Genomic DNA, 19,982 nt, shown 5'->3' on the forward strand with positions numbered 1-19,982 from the left:
AAGTTTGATGGATTTTGCATTTAATCCCTTTTTCGCCTCTTCGGCTGAAAGGGATTGGCTTTTTGTTCACAAAAAGATTAGAAAGCATGACGAGTTCCAAGTAGTCACACCCTTTCATAATTACATGATTTTAAAGAAAAATTATAATTCACGCTAGAAGTGAAATCCATATATCGAAGGCTTGTCGTATAAAGGGAAAAAACATAACAGAACATTTGTGATAATTAGTGTGGGGTCATGGCCCACAGCAGAATTGTACATTGTTGAAGAGCCAATGAAGACCTTGATAGAGGCCTTGCCCAGAGATTCCTGAAGCACTCTGAATGTACCTGCACCGTCCAACCATTCAATTTTGCTGGTACTAACTAAATTGAGATAAAAGAGTGAAAATAATGTTTTGATCAAATAGTTGGCAATTGGAAGGGAGATAATAAGTGGCTAAGTAAGCCTAAGCCATACCAAGTACGACGTCGAAGACAGTGCAGGCCGAGTTTATCAGCGACCTCATTAACAGTCATGGCACCTTCAACGTCTTGCTTGCTGGCCAACACAAGAAGTGTGGCATTGCGGAGTTCAAACTTCAACAGAATACAACAATACACGAGTCAAATCCAACGACACACACACAAAAGACAGATTACACGGTATTCTTAATCTTAAACCTTGGCAAGTAGACTCACATCACTAAGAATATTATGCAGTTCACAGCGAGCTTCCGAGATTCTTCGTTTGTCATGGCTGTCCACCACAAAGACCAGTCCATGTGTATTGTGCAAGTAATGTCTCCATAAAGGTCGAATCTGTTAACGTAACTAAGTCATCGATCATCATCTTAAATAAATCGAAATTAACCTACAAGGCATTATTCCTGTGTACATTTAGTTTGTTCCTCTGTCAATATTCATGTCATACGATTCACGAGACCTGACCTAATCAAAGTGGTCAACTTTAAAATTATATTCTAGTACCTTGTTCTGTCCTCCAACATCCCAGACAGTAATGCGAAAGTTTTTGTACTCCACACACTCTACGTTAAAACCTGGTCCATATATCAGCAAAGGACTATCATTTCTGATGAATGCTATACAAGTGGCATTGCATGTAAATGTTGAGAAAACTTGTATTCCTTTTTGCGGGATTTATTGACTTGGCTTGGCTTAGTCACCTCACTACTACTAGAAAAATTAAAATTAATAAAAGATATTTAATGACGAATCTCTAATCCATCATTAATTATAAATATTAGTGATAGAAATTTTGTGACGGACTGAAATCTATCACTAATTACATAAATTAGTAATGGAAATAGGATATCATCACATTTTAATCAAATTTTATAAATTTAATGACCGATTTAAATTCATTACTAATTTCTGCCACTAAATTCTTATATTAGTAAAAAAATTAGAAAAATGAGGTCAAATATTTTATAAAAATAAATAATTTATAATATATATAGAGAGGTTCACATAAAAAATCTTTAAACTTATCAAATTAAATAATTACACGAAATTTTTTTCTTATTATAAGTAAAATATATAATATAAAATGATATAAAAATAAGAAATATTTTTCTTTTATTATGTAAATTTAAATATAAAATAAAATTTTTACCATGTGAAATTTTTTTTAATTATAACATAGATAATATAAAACGATACATACAAATATTTATTTTCATAATATATATTATTTAGTATTAAATAATATATTTATTAACTAATAATAAATATTGAATTATATATTTATGTGTTAATGTGTATATGATAATATATATTATCAACATATTTAAATAATAATATATTAAATATATAAAAAATAAATTTAAGTTAAATATATGTGTTAAATTAAGTAATATATATTAAATTTATTATATTAAGAATGAAAGGTCATTCCAACTCAACCAGTGACAAAACTTTATTAATTAGTGACAAATATTTTCTATTATTAAATTAGTAGCAAATTATTTTTGGTAACTAAATTAGTGACAACATATTCGTAATGAAAATTAGTGACGGATCACCGGTCACTAAATTTAAAATTAATGATGAAATTTGCTTAATAGTAACAGATTTGTCCGTTATTAATTTCAATCTTTATAAGACAAGGAGAACATACATACCGATGGTGGGTATGGATCTGAGGGTTTGCCCCAGTTTGAGCTTGTAGAGAATGGTGGTCTTGCCAGAAAAATCAAGACCCAGTATCAGAATCTTCAATTCACACTTGTGCAGGAAGAACCTCTTTCCAAGTCGAGATATGATCGTACCCATGAGAGGAAGAAAATTCTGAGGTGAAAGATTACTCCTTTATACATGTAGGAGAAGATGCGGAGAAGAGAAAGCGAGCATGGCTAGGAAGGAACAAGAAAGAACCAGGGGCACACGATTCCCAATGCAAGTTAGGAATAAAGTGAGAATTTATCTTCAACGTGCAATCTTCAAAACTGTTCGCATTAAGCAACGGAACATCATATTCTAAAGAAGGCTACGCTTTTGTAAGTTCAAATCTGGAGTACTTATCATTTATCAAACACGTCATGTCTAATTTGAAGTTCAACTTCAGAAAAGCCTGCAGGCGCTTGCAGTTTCCTTAATCCATACTCCTCCCAAAGTTGATCCTCCAAGAAAATATTATGCTTCAATTATTCGGGTATTTGTATTATCTCCAATTCAGCTTTTCTAGATTCATCCGCTTGATTCAAATGTAAAAATACACTTTTATTTCAAAAAAAAAAAGGCAATGTTTGTTTGGAAGAAAGTGAAAAGGAGGGAAGGAGAGATTCTAACAAATTACTCTAGTTTTTAAAAATGATTACTTGGATTCCTTAGAATCTCTTCTCTCTTCCGTTCCCCCCCATCCAATCACTAGGATATAATTAGTTTTAATGTTATGAGGGGGGGGGGCAGTGGGGAACAAAAACACTTCATTTCTAGTTTGTTCAGCATTGTAATTTTAAAATACTTTATACAATTTTTTTCAAAAAGAAAATTTTTATATGCAATTTTTTCTTCGGGCATTCTTATTTTAAAATACATAATACTGCATCGTCTGATTCAAAAAAGAAGAAGAAGAAGAAAACCCCTTGAGCCTTGACATTTCATTAAACTGATACACAATGGAAGATTAAACAGTAAAAAGTTTAAAAAACAAGGGGGGGGGGGGAGATTATAAACTACAGCCTGGATTGGATGAAAAGAAGCAAATAAATACAGAAGCCTTGTTATGATTCGAAACTTCCAATCCCTTTCTTTGCCACAAAGCAATTAGACAACGAACAAGGGTAAAATTTCATCCTAAAAAACCCCGACTTACGGAATTTACATGCAATGGCTATGAGAACTCTAAACAAAAGTGACTAGTTCTTTGAGGCTGATTGGAAGATGAAAATTGCAGTCAGAACACCAACCAAGGCTGTCACTCCCAAGGCAACTGTAGGCAGCGGAGCGGTGAGCCCAAAGTTCTGCGTAATTAAAGATACAAGAATATAAGTATTCTTTTGGAGCCATAGATTCAACTAATAATCATTCGCTGCATCACTTGCATAGTTGAATTCACTTGAATGGGTGGGAGAGGCAAAGGGGTAAGAAGGTATCAGAACTCCACAAAGAAATCATATGGTTAGTTCTAATTGACTTGGTCTTACCTTTAGTTTATATGCACCAGAAATAGCACGTGAAATAGTATACATATCACAAGGCACTTGAATTTGGTCGCCAAACTGTTCAAAAAAGTTAATACTAGTACGAAAGGGAGCCAATAGCCAGCGGCTTATGATTCATTTACTGGTGCAAATAACAAGTAGTCCCACAGCTAAGACGGAGGATGCCAATCAAGTTATTCATTCTTGAGGACCAAATATTCCATTGAGAGTGGTTGTTCAGGTTAAAAGATGAATTGGATAGCCACATCTTGCAGCTATCTTCACTTTTAAAATCATTGAAGGGATAACAAGATCATTACACAGGTCAATCTGCATATGTCTTCATATTTTTGTTGGGAAAAATTGTCTTCATTTTCTGGAAGCGATAATCAGGTTATAAAAGGTAGGCAGCTGCTAAGAATCCCTTTCATGGCGTAAATTAAAGTCATGCAAGCCTCATAAGATAGACATGGGCATGATGCATTGTTTTTTTCCCTGCTCATTTCTGCCGTGATTAAACATTACCTTAGCCATGCTATCAAATGAAAGTGACCGGCTAAGTGCAGTATAATAAGTCATACCTCAAGGAGTCCCTTCCCTGTAGCAATTTCAACAGTAATGGCCACTGCAAAGCCAACCATAGCTGCCCGGCCTAACCACACATCCAAACTGTTCCCTCCTTGGGTACTTTGTTCACACCTTATTGAAACAGGCATTGCTTTGCAAGCAGGCTGCCTTGCATAACTTCTTCGAATCACTAGAAGCAAAGCCAAATATCAGTGCCATTTAGCTCACTATCTAAATAGCTGGCATGTTATATTTACGTTGTTTAGCACCTTCTCACGCTCAACCAAAAAGGGAAAAGCGTATTTGAAAGTACATCTATGTTTCAGATGGCCAGCTAACTCACAATTTCACCTAAATATCTCCATCCATCACTTCTGGCCAGCTAACTCACAGTTTCTTCTAAAAACTTGTTATCACAAGATTGAAAGCATTTTTCCCTAAAATGAAGATAAACGCTGTTGGAATTAATTTATAGTTGAATGCTAGAAGAATGCTGATTAGACTATAATACTAGCTGAAAACATGTTGTAAGTAGGGCTATAATTAGTAAGTTTGATGACTTCACTTTTACTATTTGCCTATGAATACAGGGTCTCAAGTGGATTGGAATGACCACTTTTCCAACAAAGGGTTTTCTCTATATTCCACTTATCAGACTTTACAAATTAGCGAAAGGAAGGAAGCTGTTTCCTAGGGGCTAGGGTAATCCTATGCGACAAAATCCATAAGCAATATTCTTCCAATTTGAAGGTCAGCACTACAGCACATTATGTAAAGTGTAAATTACCTCAAGATACTTCATTTCAATTTCAAACAACTGACGCATTTGATTGAATCAGAAAAAAATCTTCAAAAGAAATAATGGTAAACCCAAAGTTGTTCAGATGACAGACGGCATAGTTTTCCCAAATGCAAGGGGAGGGAAACAAATTAACAAGTAGCAAAGCAATAATTCTTACACAGAGGGGAACCAGAGGCAAAGGAAGTTCCTCTGGGAACGAAATTGGATCGGGGAAAACGACGAGAAGGAGAGGATTTGAGTGAGCTGAAAGCACAAACATCTGCAGAATAATTGATGAATTATAGTTAAATATGAATATTTGGGACCAGAATTACCGCCAAGGGAGAAATCGAAATGGGTTACCGCGTATAGAGACGGAGAAAGAAGCAGAGACTTGAGCAAGGGCCATGGAGGCTGCTATTCTTGGGAGTGAACCGAAACTAAGCAGTGCTCAAACTTCTGTTTTTATCTTCTACTTTTGTGGGTAGGGCGACTGAGTGGGCAATGCTAGCTCCTTCTCGTTCCAAGATGACCATTCATATTTCAGACCATGGAGACAGACACGTGGCCTCGTAAGCCTAGTTGTGAATTTTGTTTAGTGAAGTACTTCCTGCTTATCCGAAGCTTTCTTTTTTTGTTTTTCTTTTTTGGCCTGAATTACCCGAGGCGTTCTGGAAGTATTCTTTAGACATTTTATATAGAATGTTAATGAGTATTTTTTTAATATTATTTTTATTTAAATTTATTAATTAAGAAAAAAATATAGGATTAAGGTTAATTTTATCCTTGAAATATGTACGAAATATCACAAATAACTTTAACTCAACTAAGTATCGTTTTTATCTTTTAATATTAGAAATTTATTCATCGGTACCCCTGACATTAAATTGTTCTGTTATTCTGTCATGAAGGTCCTACATTTGATTTTTTTAATATATTATTATTACAAAAATTATATCATGGGTCCCACCATATTTTATATTTTTTATAATATAAAAAAATACTCTCCATCTTTGTCTCTCTTCCCTTGATCCCCACTCTCCTCTCTCTCCTTCATTTCACCAAAGAGAATGTTGGTACCAACATCCTCGACATAGTGCCATACTTATTGTCCTCAAAACTTTCTTACTCTGGTTCTAAAGCAAGCAACTTGGTTGGAAGGTCATGAGTTTCGCTTGACTTTAGCATGGGACTTCTAATCCTGGTGACATTGACAGCATACATTGACAAGATACTGGACACGTATGTTATGATTTTATTGTGCAAGATAATGGTGAGAGTCCCTGACTTTGCTTGTGCTCATGAACACTAAAATAATGTTATCAAAACCGGACCGGATCGAACGGTCCGACCGCCAACCGTTGAAGAAAACGATTCGGTTTAACCAATTGAACCAATTTGGCATTTGACCCGGGTTGAACCGGCTGATTTTGAGAGAACTGGCTTTGACCCATGAATTAGACTTGGGTCAACCCGGGTCAACCCGGTCCAGAGCCAAAAAAAATTATAAAAAAAATTTAGGCTAAATTATTTAAATTCACAATTTCTCTTCTCTAATCACCAATGCTATCTTTTCTTTTCTTCTCTAATATCTAATCTCTCCTTCATGGCCCAAACTCAATTTCTAACTTCTCCTCCAACATCTGCCTCCAACTCTAAAGATCTAACCTTTAGCATTTTTGAAAAAGCTTGTGAGTCATGACATGACAATATACCTCTAGCTCCAACATTTTCCTTTAAGATCACAAGCTTGTACTGACATGTCTCTATGTCTAGCTCCAATGATCCAAGTATCTAGCTTTTGGGGTTGAGATCCCAAGCACCATTAGCAAATTAATATTTTATTTATATAATTGCACATATAAATTTTATTTTTTATTTAATTTTTATGTCACCGTTAGACCACTGGTTTAACCGGTTAAACCGTGAAAACCACGACCCGTTGCTCTTTCCGGTTTGATATCCGATCTAAGTTTCAAAACATTGCACTAAAGGATATGCTCTCTCCTCCTTTAGCCACACCTCCTTCAGCTCCTCTCCCCCCTCCTCCTTTTTCTTCGTTTATGGCCCCCATAGACATGCCCTTTCCAAAACTTTCATGGCAATCTCATTCCCTTTGCCCATGTCCCATTCCCTTTGACTGAGCTCATCTCCTTTGAATTCTTCTTCTCTATGATCTTCTAACTTCTCTCTCTCTCTCTCATGCCCAAAAACCCATGAGTCAAGCCTCTTGATACAAGGACACCTCATGCATTGAGAACCTACTTGCTTGGGGCACAATTGACAAACACACGCTTGGGTTTAGCTTGGTCGAGGATGACAGTGAGAGCACGAGTATGTTGGATGAAGTTCATAGTGTGGCTGAATCTAAATCATTAAAGGCTAACGCTATAAAAGTTCTATTTAAGAATACTATCATCCGTGACAAAGGCCACTATAGCATGTCTAGAGATGAGCGACGTTGTTTATCCATTGAAATTCCAATCCTCTTATTCCAACAGGGAGAGAGAGGAGTGAGTGGCAGAGAGAGAGAGAGCGACATGGAGGAAGAGAGAGAAAGATAGGTTAAAAAATATTAAAAAATACTAAGACCCATTAACAATGGAAGAGAGGGATTTAATCTCAGGGGCATAGAGATTCAAATTTTAAAAGTTAAAAGATAAAATTAATTTATAGTTAAATTTATGAGCACTTAATCCTTAATCCAAAACTATAATACAATTTTAATTTTTATTTAAATAAAAATAAAATTTATTTTATTTTTAGATAAAAATTAAATTAATAGCTTATCGATCTTTCTTTTTCCTAATGAAAAAGTTAATGTAACTTATAAAATAGGAGTATATATAGATACATAGATTATTTTGTAATAGTTTTTTTTGTCAAACATTTTTATATTTATTATAAGAAAGTATTTTAACTAATTCTATTTCTAGTTCTCTCAATTCTAAAATTATATTTTAATGCTCTTCGTTTCAATTTTGATAAATTATTTATTGACTTTATTCTCGTTAGATGTACTACAGATATTATTTTAACTTTGGAAACTATTTTCAAGATATTAAAATATTACTTATATTAAAAAAAAAAACTTTTGTTCAAAAACAAAAGTTAATGTCCAAAGAAAGTAAAAATGTATCTTCCCGAATTGACGGTCGTCAGCAATATATAATCCAAGGCAGATAGAGCTCCACGTCCAAAATAAAAAATAGAGTTCAAGAGGCAAATCCAAAGAGAACGATATTTTTGGACTTAGATTAAAAATAGAATAGAATGATAGTGTGACATTACTGCAGAACTTAGATTAAGAACATTCTTTTCTGAATGGACAAATTAAAAATATAAAAACTAAACTGGTTTTATTATTTTTGTAGCCTTTTGGTTCATGACAATATGAGATAAACCCATAATTATTTTGGTGAGGTCGTTGCTAGTTCTACGGAATTACTCAGTTACCCGGTTCTCCATCGTCTTCGTTGTGCTTCGCCATTTGCTCGTAATTGACAGGAAATGGCTACCTTTCCTGTTGGGACTAGTTTGCCTTCGCCCCAACATTGGCTGAGCCAAGCGGTTCACTCTCCATTTCATGGCCCTCGCACCCTCCAATCTACACTATCATTATCATCTTCTTCCTTCTTTGGCCCTCCCCGTTGTGGAATAACGGGTCTCAAGCTGCCTGGTAATCATGTATTGGCACGCGCAGAAGACAAGGCTAGAGGTTATACGTCGTCTCAAGAGCAGCAAGTTGAACAACGTCCCGAGAAACAGTTTCAGGTTTCTATTATCCATAAATCCTTCCGCGATTTTGGTAGTTTAGGAGATGAAAGATCTCAAATTTACATTGGTACTGGAAAATGGATTGAAATTCAAACTTCTGTTTAATTAAAAGAAGCTTACTTCACCACTGCAATGGATTGACTTATTGTCTCTTCCTTTTTTTTCTCTCTCTCTTTAAGGGACTTGAGTACAATTTTCGTCACTCTGATTTAATTTTTATTGATTCAATGTTTTCTTTAAACATTCAGAAGTAATGTAATTGAGTTCTTTGATCTTACTTCCTGATGGTAACGAAAAATGATGATAGTACAGTTGAACCGCATTCATGAGTGGGATTCAGTGCTCGTTAGGTTACAATTGATTATGAGATCATGTGACAAAAACACGGTTCACCTGATTACTTTTAATCCAATAGAGTTACATAGCTTATCGATTAACAAGTTAATCAAAACATCTTTTTTTTTTTTTTTGGGGTTACCACATGGATAGAACTAAGACGAAAGAACTTAATTGCATTTTTTGAACATGATAAACGACAAAATCTAATCTTTTTTTTTTCCAATACTGGAAGTTCGGAATATTTTGGGGTGTGGGGACACTGGTAAGATCAGTGTGGTTTAACCAATTGCTTCAGTAAGTTCGTAAATTTTGTGCGAGTAGCGTTTGAAATTCCAGCATCTATTTCTTAGACACTAATGTTCACACTTCACTTTGAGGTCGTATTCAGGACTTGATATCAGAATCTGGAACATGTGATCCCCTTTGTTCAGTTGACGAAACCAGCTCACTAGATTTTGAAGAAACTTACCAGCCCAGGACTGATTATCTGAAAGCTCTTGCCATATTTGCAGCAGCTGCAGTTGGAGCATTGGCAATTAACCATTCTTGGGTAGCTGCTAATCAGGTCAGGTCTATGGATCTCATTATCTGTATGTTTCATAGCGCATCCGTTTGAATTTTTCTGATTATGTTATATTCCTACTTCTTTTAGATTTACGTGATCTTGAAATACAGGATCTTGCTATGGCATTGCTATTTGGAATAGGATATGCAGGAATCATATTTGAAGAATCTCTAGCCTTCAATAAAAGTGGAGTAGGATTATTGATGGCTGTAAGCTTATGGGTGATAAGGAGTATTGGGGTAATATTCTATTTAATGATGAAAAATCAGTAATTTTTGATTAATCAAGAGCTGCCCACATGCATTATCTGGCATTTGAGATTTAGATCACTTTCAAGGTGCACTTGATGCCTCTAGTCCCATATGCCTGTATGAAATCTCCTTGTCATTGGCACGATGACAGTTCACCAATTGATCAATAAATGACAGATTTTCGTTGCCTAACTTGCATTTGGTTATGTCTTTCTCATTTGTTCTCTTCCTTCATTGACATCCTTCATGTCTCTTTTCTGCTCAAGTGATACGTATACGTTTATGATTCAGTTCATATCTATAGTTTCCTGGGTTGTTTGCAGGCTCCTTCAACTGATACAACTATTTCAGAGCTGACACATGCATCTGCAGAAGTTAGTGAAATAGTGTTTTTCTTGCTTGGTGCAATGACCATTGTTGAGATAGTTGATGCTCATCAGGGATTTAAGTTGGTTACTGACAATATAACAACTCGAAAGCCACGTACTCTTCTTTGGGTGGTGAGCGCTCTATTCTGCATCTTGTTCTCACTTCAAAAGACTTTTGTATCCTGTATTTTGTTTTTCCTTATTTATTTGACTAAACTAGTTAAAATCCGACATGCTGTTTGGTTGTCATTGGATGGTATTTGCAAACACTTCTCCTTGCAAAATGCTATGCATAAATGCAATACATTTTCCAATGTCTGATGCTCAAATTTTACATTTTTAAGGAATAAAATGCATCATTTATAGAGGAGCGGGCAGCAGTAGAACCATGCTCTTTCCTAGCCCTTACCCCCATGCACATGATGTTGCTTTGCAAATATGTTGTTTGAGACCGCATAGACTATTCGTCTCTAATAAGCTCAACTGACATGTCTGTTCCAGTGGTTATGAGATGAAGATTTCATCTAATTAAATAGTATCATGAGACATTAGTGTTATATTTGCAGATTGGATTTGTAACATTTTTCCTCAGTTCAATCCTAGACAACCTGACGTCTACAATTGTCATGGTTTCTCTGTTGCGGAAACTAGTACCTCCATCAGAGTATCGAAAGTATGTGTCTCTCTTATAACAATAGTTCAATAATGTTATGTTATAAATTTTCAGCATAATGCTATTCCATGCATCAAAGGACTAGATGTGGGCTGCTTTTCTAAAATGCCACAACCTAAGTGAGGGGGGTGTTCAAGCATTATTCTTGTTTTTGTTCTTTTAACCTCTTATACTTTATCTACCCTCCCCACACCCATTTGCAGCAACTTTATGACACTGGGTTTTTCTCACTTTTCTTCAATATCTCATAAAGAATCATTGCATAGATGCTCCAGGGATCTTAAAAATTTTTCATCCAAGATGCATCCCGCCAACTGATTCCTCTAGCACTTGATATCTGTAAGATTATATAAAATTAGTGTAAGCTCTTAAATCTTTAATCTGCAATCTGCATTAATCATTTTTCTTGATACTTTTAGCATAAGCTTTTGAATCTTGTACTCCAATATCTATAAGTAGTTCAACAACATAATAGCCGCACTTTAAACAGATACCTGTCACCCTGCCATTGTTGCATCCTAATAGCAAGAGTAGTACTGAATAAAGAGTGGAGGAGTGAGTCCCTCAAATCTGGCTTATTTTATTTTCGTTCTTGACACACCTGAACCTCAGAAACATGCTACTAGCTAATGTGGTCTTCAATGAGTTTGATTATGACATTTTTGTTAAAAGGAGCTTCTATTGATATTTGGACTTCCTGAAGAGCTACTGATTTATATTTGTTGACAGGATTCTTGGAGCTGTTGTTGTTATAGCTGCAAATGCTGGTGGTGCATGGACTCCTATTGGCGATGTTACAACTACTATGCTGTGGATACATGGTCAAATATCCACTTTGCCAACAATGAAGGTTATCTCCCTTGCAAATTGGTGCTAGTTATCTGTTTGGTTGGGTCATGGTACAATTCGACCTGAAACATTGTGAGAACTGGTAATTAGATAAGTAAAATATGTTAATGTGTTACTCAAAATGTGAATTCCATTGGTCAAACTCTTCCCTTGTTGTTCATTGATTGCAAGCAGTGCATATGTCATATAACTTGCATCAATAACTGATTCTGAGGAAGTGTTTGTTAGTATGTTCATGATGCCATTTCCTTTGCTTACAGGGACTGTTTGTACCTTCAGCTATCTCTCTAGCTGTGCCTCTGGCTCTTATGTCACTGACTAGGTACTTTCCCTGCAAAAGTACTTAAGAATATGATTTGAAATGTATTGTCTTGGGAAATTATGATGTAAATGACACTAATCTTTTGTTCAGTGAAGTGAATGGGAGGGGACAGGATTCACCCAATGTGTTGGCATCTGAACAGATGGCTCCTCGAGGACAGCTTGTTTTCTCTGTGGGTATTGGGGCTTTGATTTTTGTCCCAGTGTTCAAAGCCCTCACAGGTTTACCTCCTTACATGGGGATGTTGCTTGGACTTGGTGTGCTTTGGATCCTCACTGATGCTATTCACTATGGTGAATCTGAGAGAAACAAACTTAAAGTACCACAAGCCTTATCAAGAATAGACACTCAAGGAGCACTATTCTTCCTCGGGATTCTATTATCTGTCAGCAGGTGACTTAGAAAACATAACAATGTTTGTGCTTTAGATGACACAATAAACTTCAGATAATACCTGTGCATTCATTTCAATTTAAATCTTTTAAAAAAATTATCAAGAATTGTGCCAGATTTCCTTCTGGGAAGAGGAATTGTGCTCACATATTCTTCCATTGTGAAATATCGTATCTACATGACGCCTTATGTTTCCAACTTGCTTACTTTCACTTTTATTGAATCAAGTTTAACGTCATTGTTCTTTAGCCTGGAGGCAGCAGGGATTCTAAGGGAAATAGCAAATTACCTTGATGCACATATTCCAAATGTTGAATTGATAGCAAGTGCTGTTGGAGTCATATCAGCTGTAATAGACAATGTGCCATTAGTAGCAGCAACAATGGGAATGTATGACCTCTCCGCTTTTCCACAAGATTCTGAGTTTTGGCAGTTGATTGCGTTTTGTGCTGGTACTGGTGGATCCATGTTAGTTATCGGCTCAGCTGCAGGAGTTGCATTGATGGGAATGGAAAAGGTGGACTTTTTCTGGTACTTACGGAAGGTATGTGCCACTATAACGAATTAAAGATACTATCCTTACCTATTGGAATAATACAAAAACTTTAATCAGCCAAGCTATTTATAAGTCATGAACAGTTCATCTTATTTCTTAAACGTTGTGTAAAGCACAAGAGGCACACTAGTTAATAGCTTGGTAATATAAGCTATCCATGTCCTCTGCAGGTTAGTGGCTTTGCTTTCGCAGGTTATGCTGCTGGAATTGCTGCATATCTACTAGTTAATAACCTCCACATCTCGTTACCCACAACTCTAGCTGAGATTCCTTTTCTTTCTGGTTCCTAAATCAGAAGTTCAGAGTTCACTGGCATTCCAAATCAACTTGATGCAGTGGATGTTGTGAATAAAGATTTTGGGCGACAGAAGTATGGTTTGTACAATTCATAAAAGGTCTTCTGGGAGTCTCAAAATATTCTTGAATTTGATAAATTGTAAATGCCAGGAAGTTTCGTTAAATGTTTGACATTACAAGGAGTTAAAGTAAGAGATGTAGCTCTAGAAATTGCATATTGCCATTTAGGTTTATCATGTGAAGCATCATGAGAGATGAGACTAGATTATTTCTCTCTTAAAGGGAATGATATGATTTATGCATGGGAATTCTTCGCTAGAATTTGATGGTTCCAGTCGACAGTTCATAGAAACACTGAATTTCCAAGATGCGTATAAGAATCCAAAATTTTCCGCGAGTTCTATGTTTTCTAGTTAGCACATTCCCATATGAACACTATCCAAAGAAGCACTACAAATGTTATTTAAGCATAAAAGCTTTCAACAATTAATCCCAACCGTTAATACAGATTACAGTTTCACCATGAATATATATTTCACAATAATTTATAAGGAAAATTGGTGAAAAGGGTCTTGGTAAAAGAGAAATTGTGCTCAAGGATCAAATTAAATTTAAGGATCAAATTAAATATTTTATTCATCAAACAGTTGAAATGTCTCTTGTTTAAACTAATGAAATTTAAAAGGATGAAAAAAAAAAAAAAAGGCTGCCTGCACACCCCATACCAAAAGCCATACATCCCAATCAGATGTTTGCATCTCAAATCAGAAACCTTGCGCCCATGACTAATGCAAATTACAACTGCTTTTTATGATTTTTGACATGGGGTGCACAACTTTTGGTTTGAGATACATGTATTAAATAAGCAGCCTTTTTTTTTTTCCTTCCAATTTCATTAGTTAAATAGAGAGACATTTTGAATATTTTTTCAGGTTATTTAATAAATAAAATATTTAATTTAATTCTTAAATTCAACTTTATCTTTGAACACAATTTCTCTTGTAACAATTCCTTTTCACCAATTTTTTATAATTTATACTCGCATGGTACATATACTGTCCCCCACACGATTTGTCTAACGTGTCCACTTATTTGCTTTAAGCCGCGGGATCCCACACACAAGGACAAATACGCCGGATCTCACACACAAGGACAAATACACCAAGGCTTTCTAACAATTGATTGTCTCTGAATAGTTACATCCACAGCCTTTTGGCGAGATTTCTGCCTTGTGTCAAAACGATGTAAGTGTGACTTATCATTCATGTCTTCCGTCGACACCAGCATGGCAGTGCCAGTGCCATGAGACATGCATTTTACATCAAATCTATGAGCTACTAACATAAATTTTATATATTATTTGGACTCTTCAACATCACGAAACTGTCGCTTTATTTACAGAGCGCCTGTTACCTAGAAACAAACAGTGCTTACTGAAGATGAGCATGGAGTTTATCCCATTCCATTAATTAATACTTTACTTTTTTTTTAATGAAATACTTTACTTTTTTTTAAAAGCCACTTTACGTACTAATTTGAGCTCATAGTGACGTCGCATAATCCACTAAACAGGAAAACCTATCTCACCTGATACAAACTCGGATGAGCACCAACTCGACTGGACAATTATTCCCAAGATGAAATGCTAAACCCCGCTCCATGCTGACCCAAAACGAGAAGAACCCACCATTGCAAAATTTGAATTATTCTCTTCTCAACCCTCTAAAACTACACTCTCAACTAGTCTTTCTATAAAACGGTCACATTAAGCAGCCATTCCCAATCAAAATCAACAGACCAAAAAAGAAGCGGAAAATCAATCTCTTATAACTTGAGGAAAACGAACTCTTCAATGGCGGGAATCTCCCCTATCTTCTTCAAAGTTTCTTTGCTAGGTTGTTCATCCACCCCAATTGCCATTACAGCGTGTTTGCGAGGAGCAATCCTTCCCACGCTCATGAAGCTGACGTTTACATTCTCCTCTCCCAAAACACTCGCGACCTTTCCAATCATACCTGGTTGATCCACCTGCCTGCAGAGTATAATGCTACCTTCCAAGCTCACATCAACATCAAAAGATCCAACCTTTGTAAGATGAGGGAGACCGTCTTTCACCCGACCTTCGAGCTTAATCTCCCCAGATTCCGAAAGTGAGCTGGCAAATCTAGATTCCACATCAGCAATTTGGACCTGCATGAATTTAAGTGGATTCTCGGGGGAGCCATCAAGGATGATTCTCTCCTCGGTTATCCTGAGTCCTCTTTGCTTGGCAGTGAAATCAGCATTGACTAAATTCACAAAAACACTGGATATGGGCTCAATGAGACCCTTGGTTATCATGGCACGTAGTACCCGAGTGTCCAGGTCATCAGGAGCTCTAGCAGAAGCATAAGTCACTTTCACTGATTTCACACCACTTCCTCCCGCTACCAACTGGACAGCCAGTCTCCCCAATCTCTCAGCAAGATCAACAAATGGTTTCAACTCTGTCAACACCTGCAGTTGGGAATGATGAAATAGAAGTCAACCAGTTGTAACCTTAATTTTGCAATGAAGTTGAACAAATGATGTAAAACAACTTCAATCCATGAATCACATGATATTATACGCTCCTCAGACAAGGTTGCTGGCACTAAAACAGGATAATTTTATCAACTCCAGATTTTCAAATGGAATAACTTAAAATCAAGGGCTACAACTGATTGGTAAGCTCCCAGTATTCCCAATTACTCTTACCAGAGTTCTTAAAACAAAATTCTGAAGTGGGTAATTAATTCCACTTGAGCAAATAACGTTTAAAACTTGGGCAAAAATTAAGGAAAAAATTTGTTCCATACTCATTCATAGATAGATATTAATTCATAGATAGATATTAAGCTTGGTAAATAATATAGTACAATGACATCGTATAATTTATGTAGCCAACCCCAACTAGCGGGATAAAGCTTTTTGTTGTTGTTGTTGTATGTGTTAAGACTAACTCTTTACAACCAGAAAAATCTCATGCCGTACAGTTAGCTTTTACAAAGCAGGTTCATTTTCCCATTCAAATGCAATCAATAGAAAGAATGAGGAACTGTGGCAACAATTCAATGTATAAGACTGTTTGCCTTGAAAGGGAAAATGATAAATTTCCATTAGTACCTCTGCAGGAACCATTGGTGCGTTGACTGCCGTAGCAGCAAGCTCCCCTCTCAACGCCCCTACAACAGCTTCTGCTATTTCAACTGCCACACCTTCCTGCACAAAAGTTTTAAAGTTCATCAAACGATAAAAGGTGGGGCTCGTAACAAATTGCTCGACATACCTGAGCTTCCACAGTACTAGCACCAAGATGAGGTGTTGCAGTCACTCTCTCATGCAGAATCAATTTGCTGTCTTTTGGGGGTGGCTCCTCCGTGAAAACATCAAGCGCTGCCTGAAACAGCGAGACATGATTATTTAGCTTCCTTCACATTGAAATAGCGAACACATGGTTCTTCCAAATAAAAGAGATTCGAGAAACCTGAGCTACAATGCCATTATCTAGAGCCCTAACGAGAGCCTCCTCATCAATAACTCCTCCACGAGCTACATTGACTATCATAACTCCTTTCTTCATCTTAGCGAAAGTCTCATCATTGAGAATCTTTGATGTAGCGGGAGTAAGAGGCATATGTAAAGAGATAAAATCTGCAGTAGCAATGGCTTCATCGAAGCTCACTAGTTCCACCCCAATTGCCCGAGCACGGTCTGCTGGAGCATATGGGTCATGCGCAATGACATGCATACCAAGTCCCCTGGCTCGTCGAGCAACTTCAGAACCAACCTTCCCAAATCCCATCACGGCAAGTGTTTTCCCGACGAGGGACACTCCTACATACTTACTCCGTTGCCATTTCCCTGGATCAGCCAACATACAGGTGAATCAAGCAGCATGGACTTTAAAAGAGCGAGGTAGAAACAGAGAACATTACGATTTGTTTTGCATAAAAGGTTATAGGAAAGACAATATTCACAAGCTCTCGACTATAGTTTTCTTTGTCCTACAAAGTAAAACTACTTTAACTTTGTCATAGATACGCTCATTCCCGTTCTTTAATATATTCAAATCTATCAAACGAATCTACGAAAGCTTTATCATATCCATGCAAAGCAGACCTCATCAAACCTTAAAAAGTACGTAAACAGCCGTCCCTCCTTCATTTGAAATGTTTGTCTTCTAACGGGAAATATTCTCAAGCACTTCGATGCACGAGCACAATACCAGTATGTGAAAAGACTTCAACTTTCGTGGATTACTCAAATTCATTTAAAGCACGAAAAGAAGCATGCATGATCATAATTAAGACCAAAATCACATCCAATAGATACAAAGTATTCGATAAAATGCTCGAAAGCTTAACAACGCCCAAATCGAACACACACTTCCAATATTCAATTTACTGACCAGCTTTCACGGACGAATCAGCTTGTGCAACATTCCTAGCCATGGCGGCCAAAAGTGCAATCCCATGCTCCGCGGCCGCCACTGTGTTGGCCGTGGGTGCATTCACCACCAAGCATCCATGCTCGGTCGCCGCAGCCAGATCAACATTGTCGATTCCAACGCCAGCTCTCCCAACCACCTTGAGCCTTCCACCGGAAGACTCGAACACCTCGCGGGTGACCTTAGTTCCACTGCGCACAATCAATGCATCGCAGAGCGAAATCTTGGTACAGAGTTCTTCGGGGCTCAGATTATAGGAGCAATCAACATTGGCGAACTCATTTAACAGCTTGAGCCCAGCTTCACCGAGCTTCTCCGATACTAGAATAGTGGGCTTGGAATCAAGACCCGCGGAGACCACCACCACGAGGGGCCGCGCGGGTCGGGTCCTGCGTTGGCGGAGAGAGACGGAGAAGTGTGAGGATAGAGAGGGTTTGGAAGAGAGGGAGAGCGATGATCTCCAGAGGGACTGGGTACGGAGGGTTTGTGATGCTGAGGCTGCCATTGATGGTGGGGTTGGTAAGTTCGGGTGTAGCCTGCTTTCGGCTAAAAATTGCGCCGCCGACTGATGAGGAAGGCTGAGACGAAAATGCGGGGGAAGGGGTATTTTATACCATACCAAGGAGATCGAGTTGCACGCGCTGATAAGCAGAGTTGGCAGAGTTTGCCAGTAATATTAACCAGGAAATTGGTCACTGAACACTCACAAGTCCAAGTCTGTGTGTCCCATTTTCCATGGTTTTCTCATCCTTGTAAGCGTAACTTTGGACGCAAGCAATTACCGGACGCTCACCGAAGTTTGGAGAATTACGTCTGCGGTCTTTTTTTCTTTTTTTTTCTTTTTTTTGGGTGTACTCCACCTTGGAAGGACTATAGATATCTTTAATAACCAACACTTCAAAAAAATCTAATATTAAATGATATCGCTGATAGTTTAGCTATGCATAACTTTAGATTTAATCATGATTTATATATCTTTAATCAATTCTCACTTTTTATTATAAAAGGTGATAGTTGATAAAAATATTGTGAGGCTTTGTTTTTAAGTTGGTACTTAGTTTGTATTATTATTAGTTCTTTTTTAATATTAGTTTCCCCTTTTTTATCTAAAAAAATCTAATATTGATATACGCAATATATTAAATTTTTACTATTAATTAGGGCTAACTGCAGTGGATTTGTGATAACATTTTATAAGTAGTATTGATTTCTTACTTCAGATCACAATATAAGTCATAATTAATTATTCACAGTTTATGAATAATATTAACAATAACAATATAGATCAATAAATTAATTAGTCAGAGTCCTTACAAGGTACATAAAGATCAACGACAATAATAATAAATTTTATCCTATTAAGTGATATCGGCTTGAGGCCCATAAAGATCATCAAAATAAAAATCAAAACAGCATGTGGGGACCCCGGAACAACATGTGTTGATCGATACTATGAGCTTCCTTGGCCATGAAGTTGGCAAATCTAATGCATTCTCTGGAGGAAAGATAAAGCTCCACTTTCCAGTTCCAAAAGAGCAGAGCTCCTCCTATGATAATCAAATTTAAGGCATCAATAGAATCAGAAAAACATTGAATTGCAGTCATGCCTAAATAATGGAACATCTTCATTTGCTATTAATATGTTTGTAATGCTCATTTTCCCTTTCTTAGGCATAGGCGCCCCCCCGTAGGTGCACGTTATTGCGTGACGCTTTCCCTGGCGCGTGGGGAAAAAAACCCATTGTAATCATCCGCCGATGGTTAATTTCATATGTTCACGCAACTTGAAGCAAACATATATAATTATTATTTTGCCGAACTAAAGAATAATTGGAAGCCAGTGGTGATGAACGGAAGGGGGTTGGTAGGTGCCGTATTTCTCAAGATTTTGATCTTCTCTGTGAAAAAAAAAAAAATTCCGTACTTAGACTCATATATTTAATATTATCTTTATTTAAAAATATAGGATATTTTTAATTGAATTTTACCTTTTAATAAAACAATTATCTATTTTCAAACTAACTATATCTTTTTATCTTTATCCTTATTAAACACCGGACAATAAATATAAAGTCATTATTAATAAAAAAAATTTTAAAAAAACATGATGATTACACATCAAAAAACTAACAA

At 36.6% G+C, this 19,982-nt stretch overlaps 3 protein-coding genes across 3 annotated transcripts; 1 reads left to right on the top strand and 2 right to left on the bottom strand.

The window, feature by feature from the left end:
• Positions 1 to 160: 160 nt before the first annotated feature.
• Positions 161 to 5,536, bottom strand: LOC129286080 (uncharacterized). The gene is made up of 10 exons (XM_054922112.1): positions 5,355 to 5,536; positions 5,170 to 5,271; positions 4,225 to 4,400; positions 3,360 to 3,463; positions 2,387 to 2,446; positions 2,123 to 2,307; positions 969 to 1,039; positions 681 to 800; positions 460 to 578; positions 161 to 329 (listed from the first exon to the last, which is right to left on the bottom strand). Exons 1-10 carry the CDS (start codon positions 5,398 to 5,400, stop codon positions 236 to 238), a joined length of 1,077 nt encoding a protein of 358 aa, XP_054778087.1. The 5' UTR covers positions 5,401 to 5,536; the 3' UTR covers positions 161 to 235.
• A 2,852-nt stretch (positions 5,537 to 8,388) lies between these two features.
• Positions 8,389 to 13,689, top strand: LOC129285461 (sodium/proton antiporter 1-like). The gene is made up of 10 exons (XM_054921181.1): positions 8,389 to 8,765; positions 9,496 to 9,672; positions 9,783 to 9,911; positions 10,247 to 10,423; positions 10,858 to 10,964; positions 11,694 to 11,814; positions 12,074 to 12,135; positions 12,226 to 12,528; positions 12,778 to 13,072; positions 13,255 to 13,689. The coding sequence occupies exons 1-10, from the start codon at positions 8,502 to 8,504 to the stop codon at positions 13,372 to 13,374; spliced, it is 1,755 nt and encodes a 584-aa protein (XP_054777156.1). The 5' UTR covers positions 8,389 to 8,501; the 3' UTR covers positions 13,375 to 13,689.
• A 1,239-nt stretch (positions 13,690 to 14,928) lies between these two features.
• Positions 14,929 to 18,439, bottom strand: LOC129285460 (D-3-phosphoglycerate dehydrogenase 1, chloroplastic-like). The gene is made up of 5 exons (XM_054921180.1): positions 17,811 to 18,439; positions 16,887 to 17,263; positions 16,689 to 16,799; positions 16,526 to 16,621; positions 14,929 to 15,877 (listed from the first exon to the last, which is right to left on the bottom strand). The coding sequence occupies exons 1-5, from the start codon at positions 18,352 to 18,354 to the stop codon at positions 15,206 to 15,208; spliced, it is 1,800 nt and encodes a 599-aa protein (XP_054777155.1). The 5' UTR covers positions 18,355 to 18,439; the 3' UTR covers positions 14,929 to 15,205.
• Positions 18,440 to 19,982: the final 1,543 nt, after the last annotated feature.

Source organism: Prosopis cineraria, unplaced genomic scaffold (genome assembly GCF_029017545.1).
Source record: "Prosopis cineraria cultivar Desert tree isolate PC_DT_omini unplaced genomic scaffold, ASM2901754v1 PC11, whole genome shotgun sequence".
Lineage (NCBI taxonomy): Eukaryota > Viridiplantae > Streptophyta > Magnoliopsida > Fabales > Fabaceae > Prosopis > Prosopis cineraria.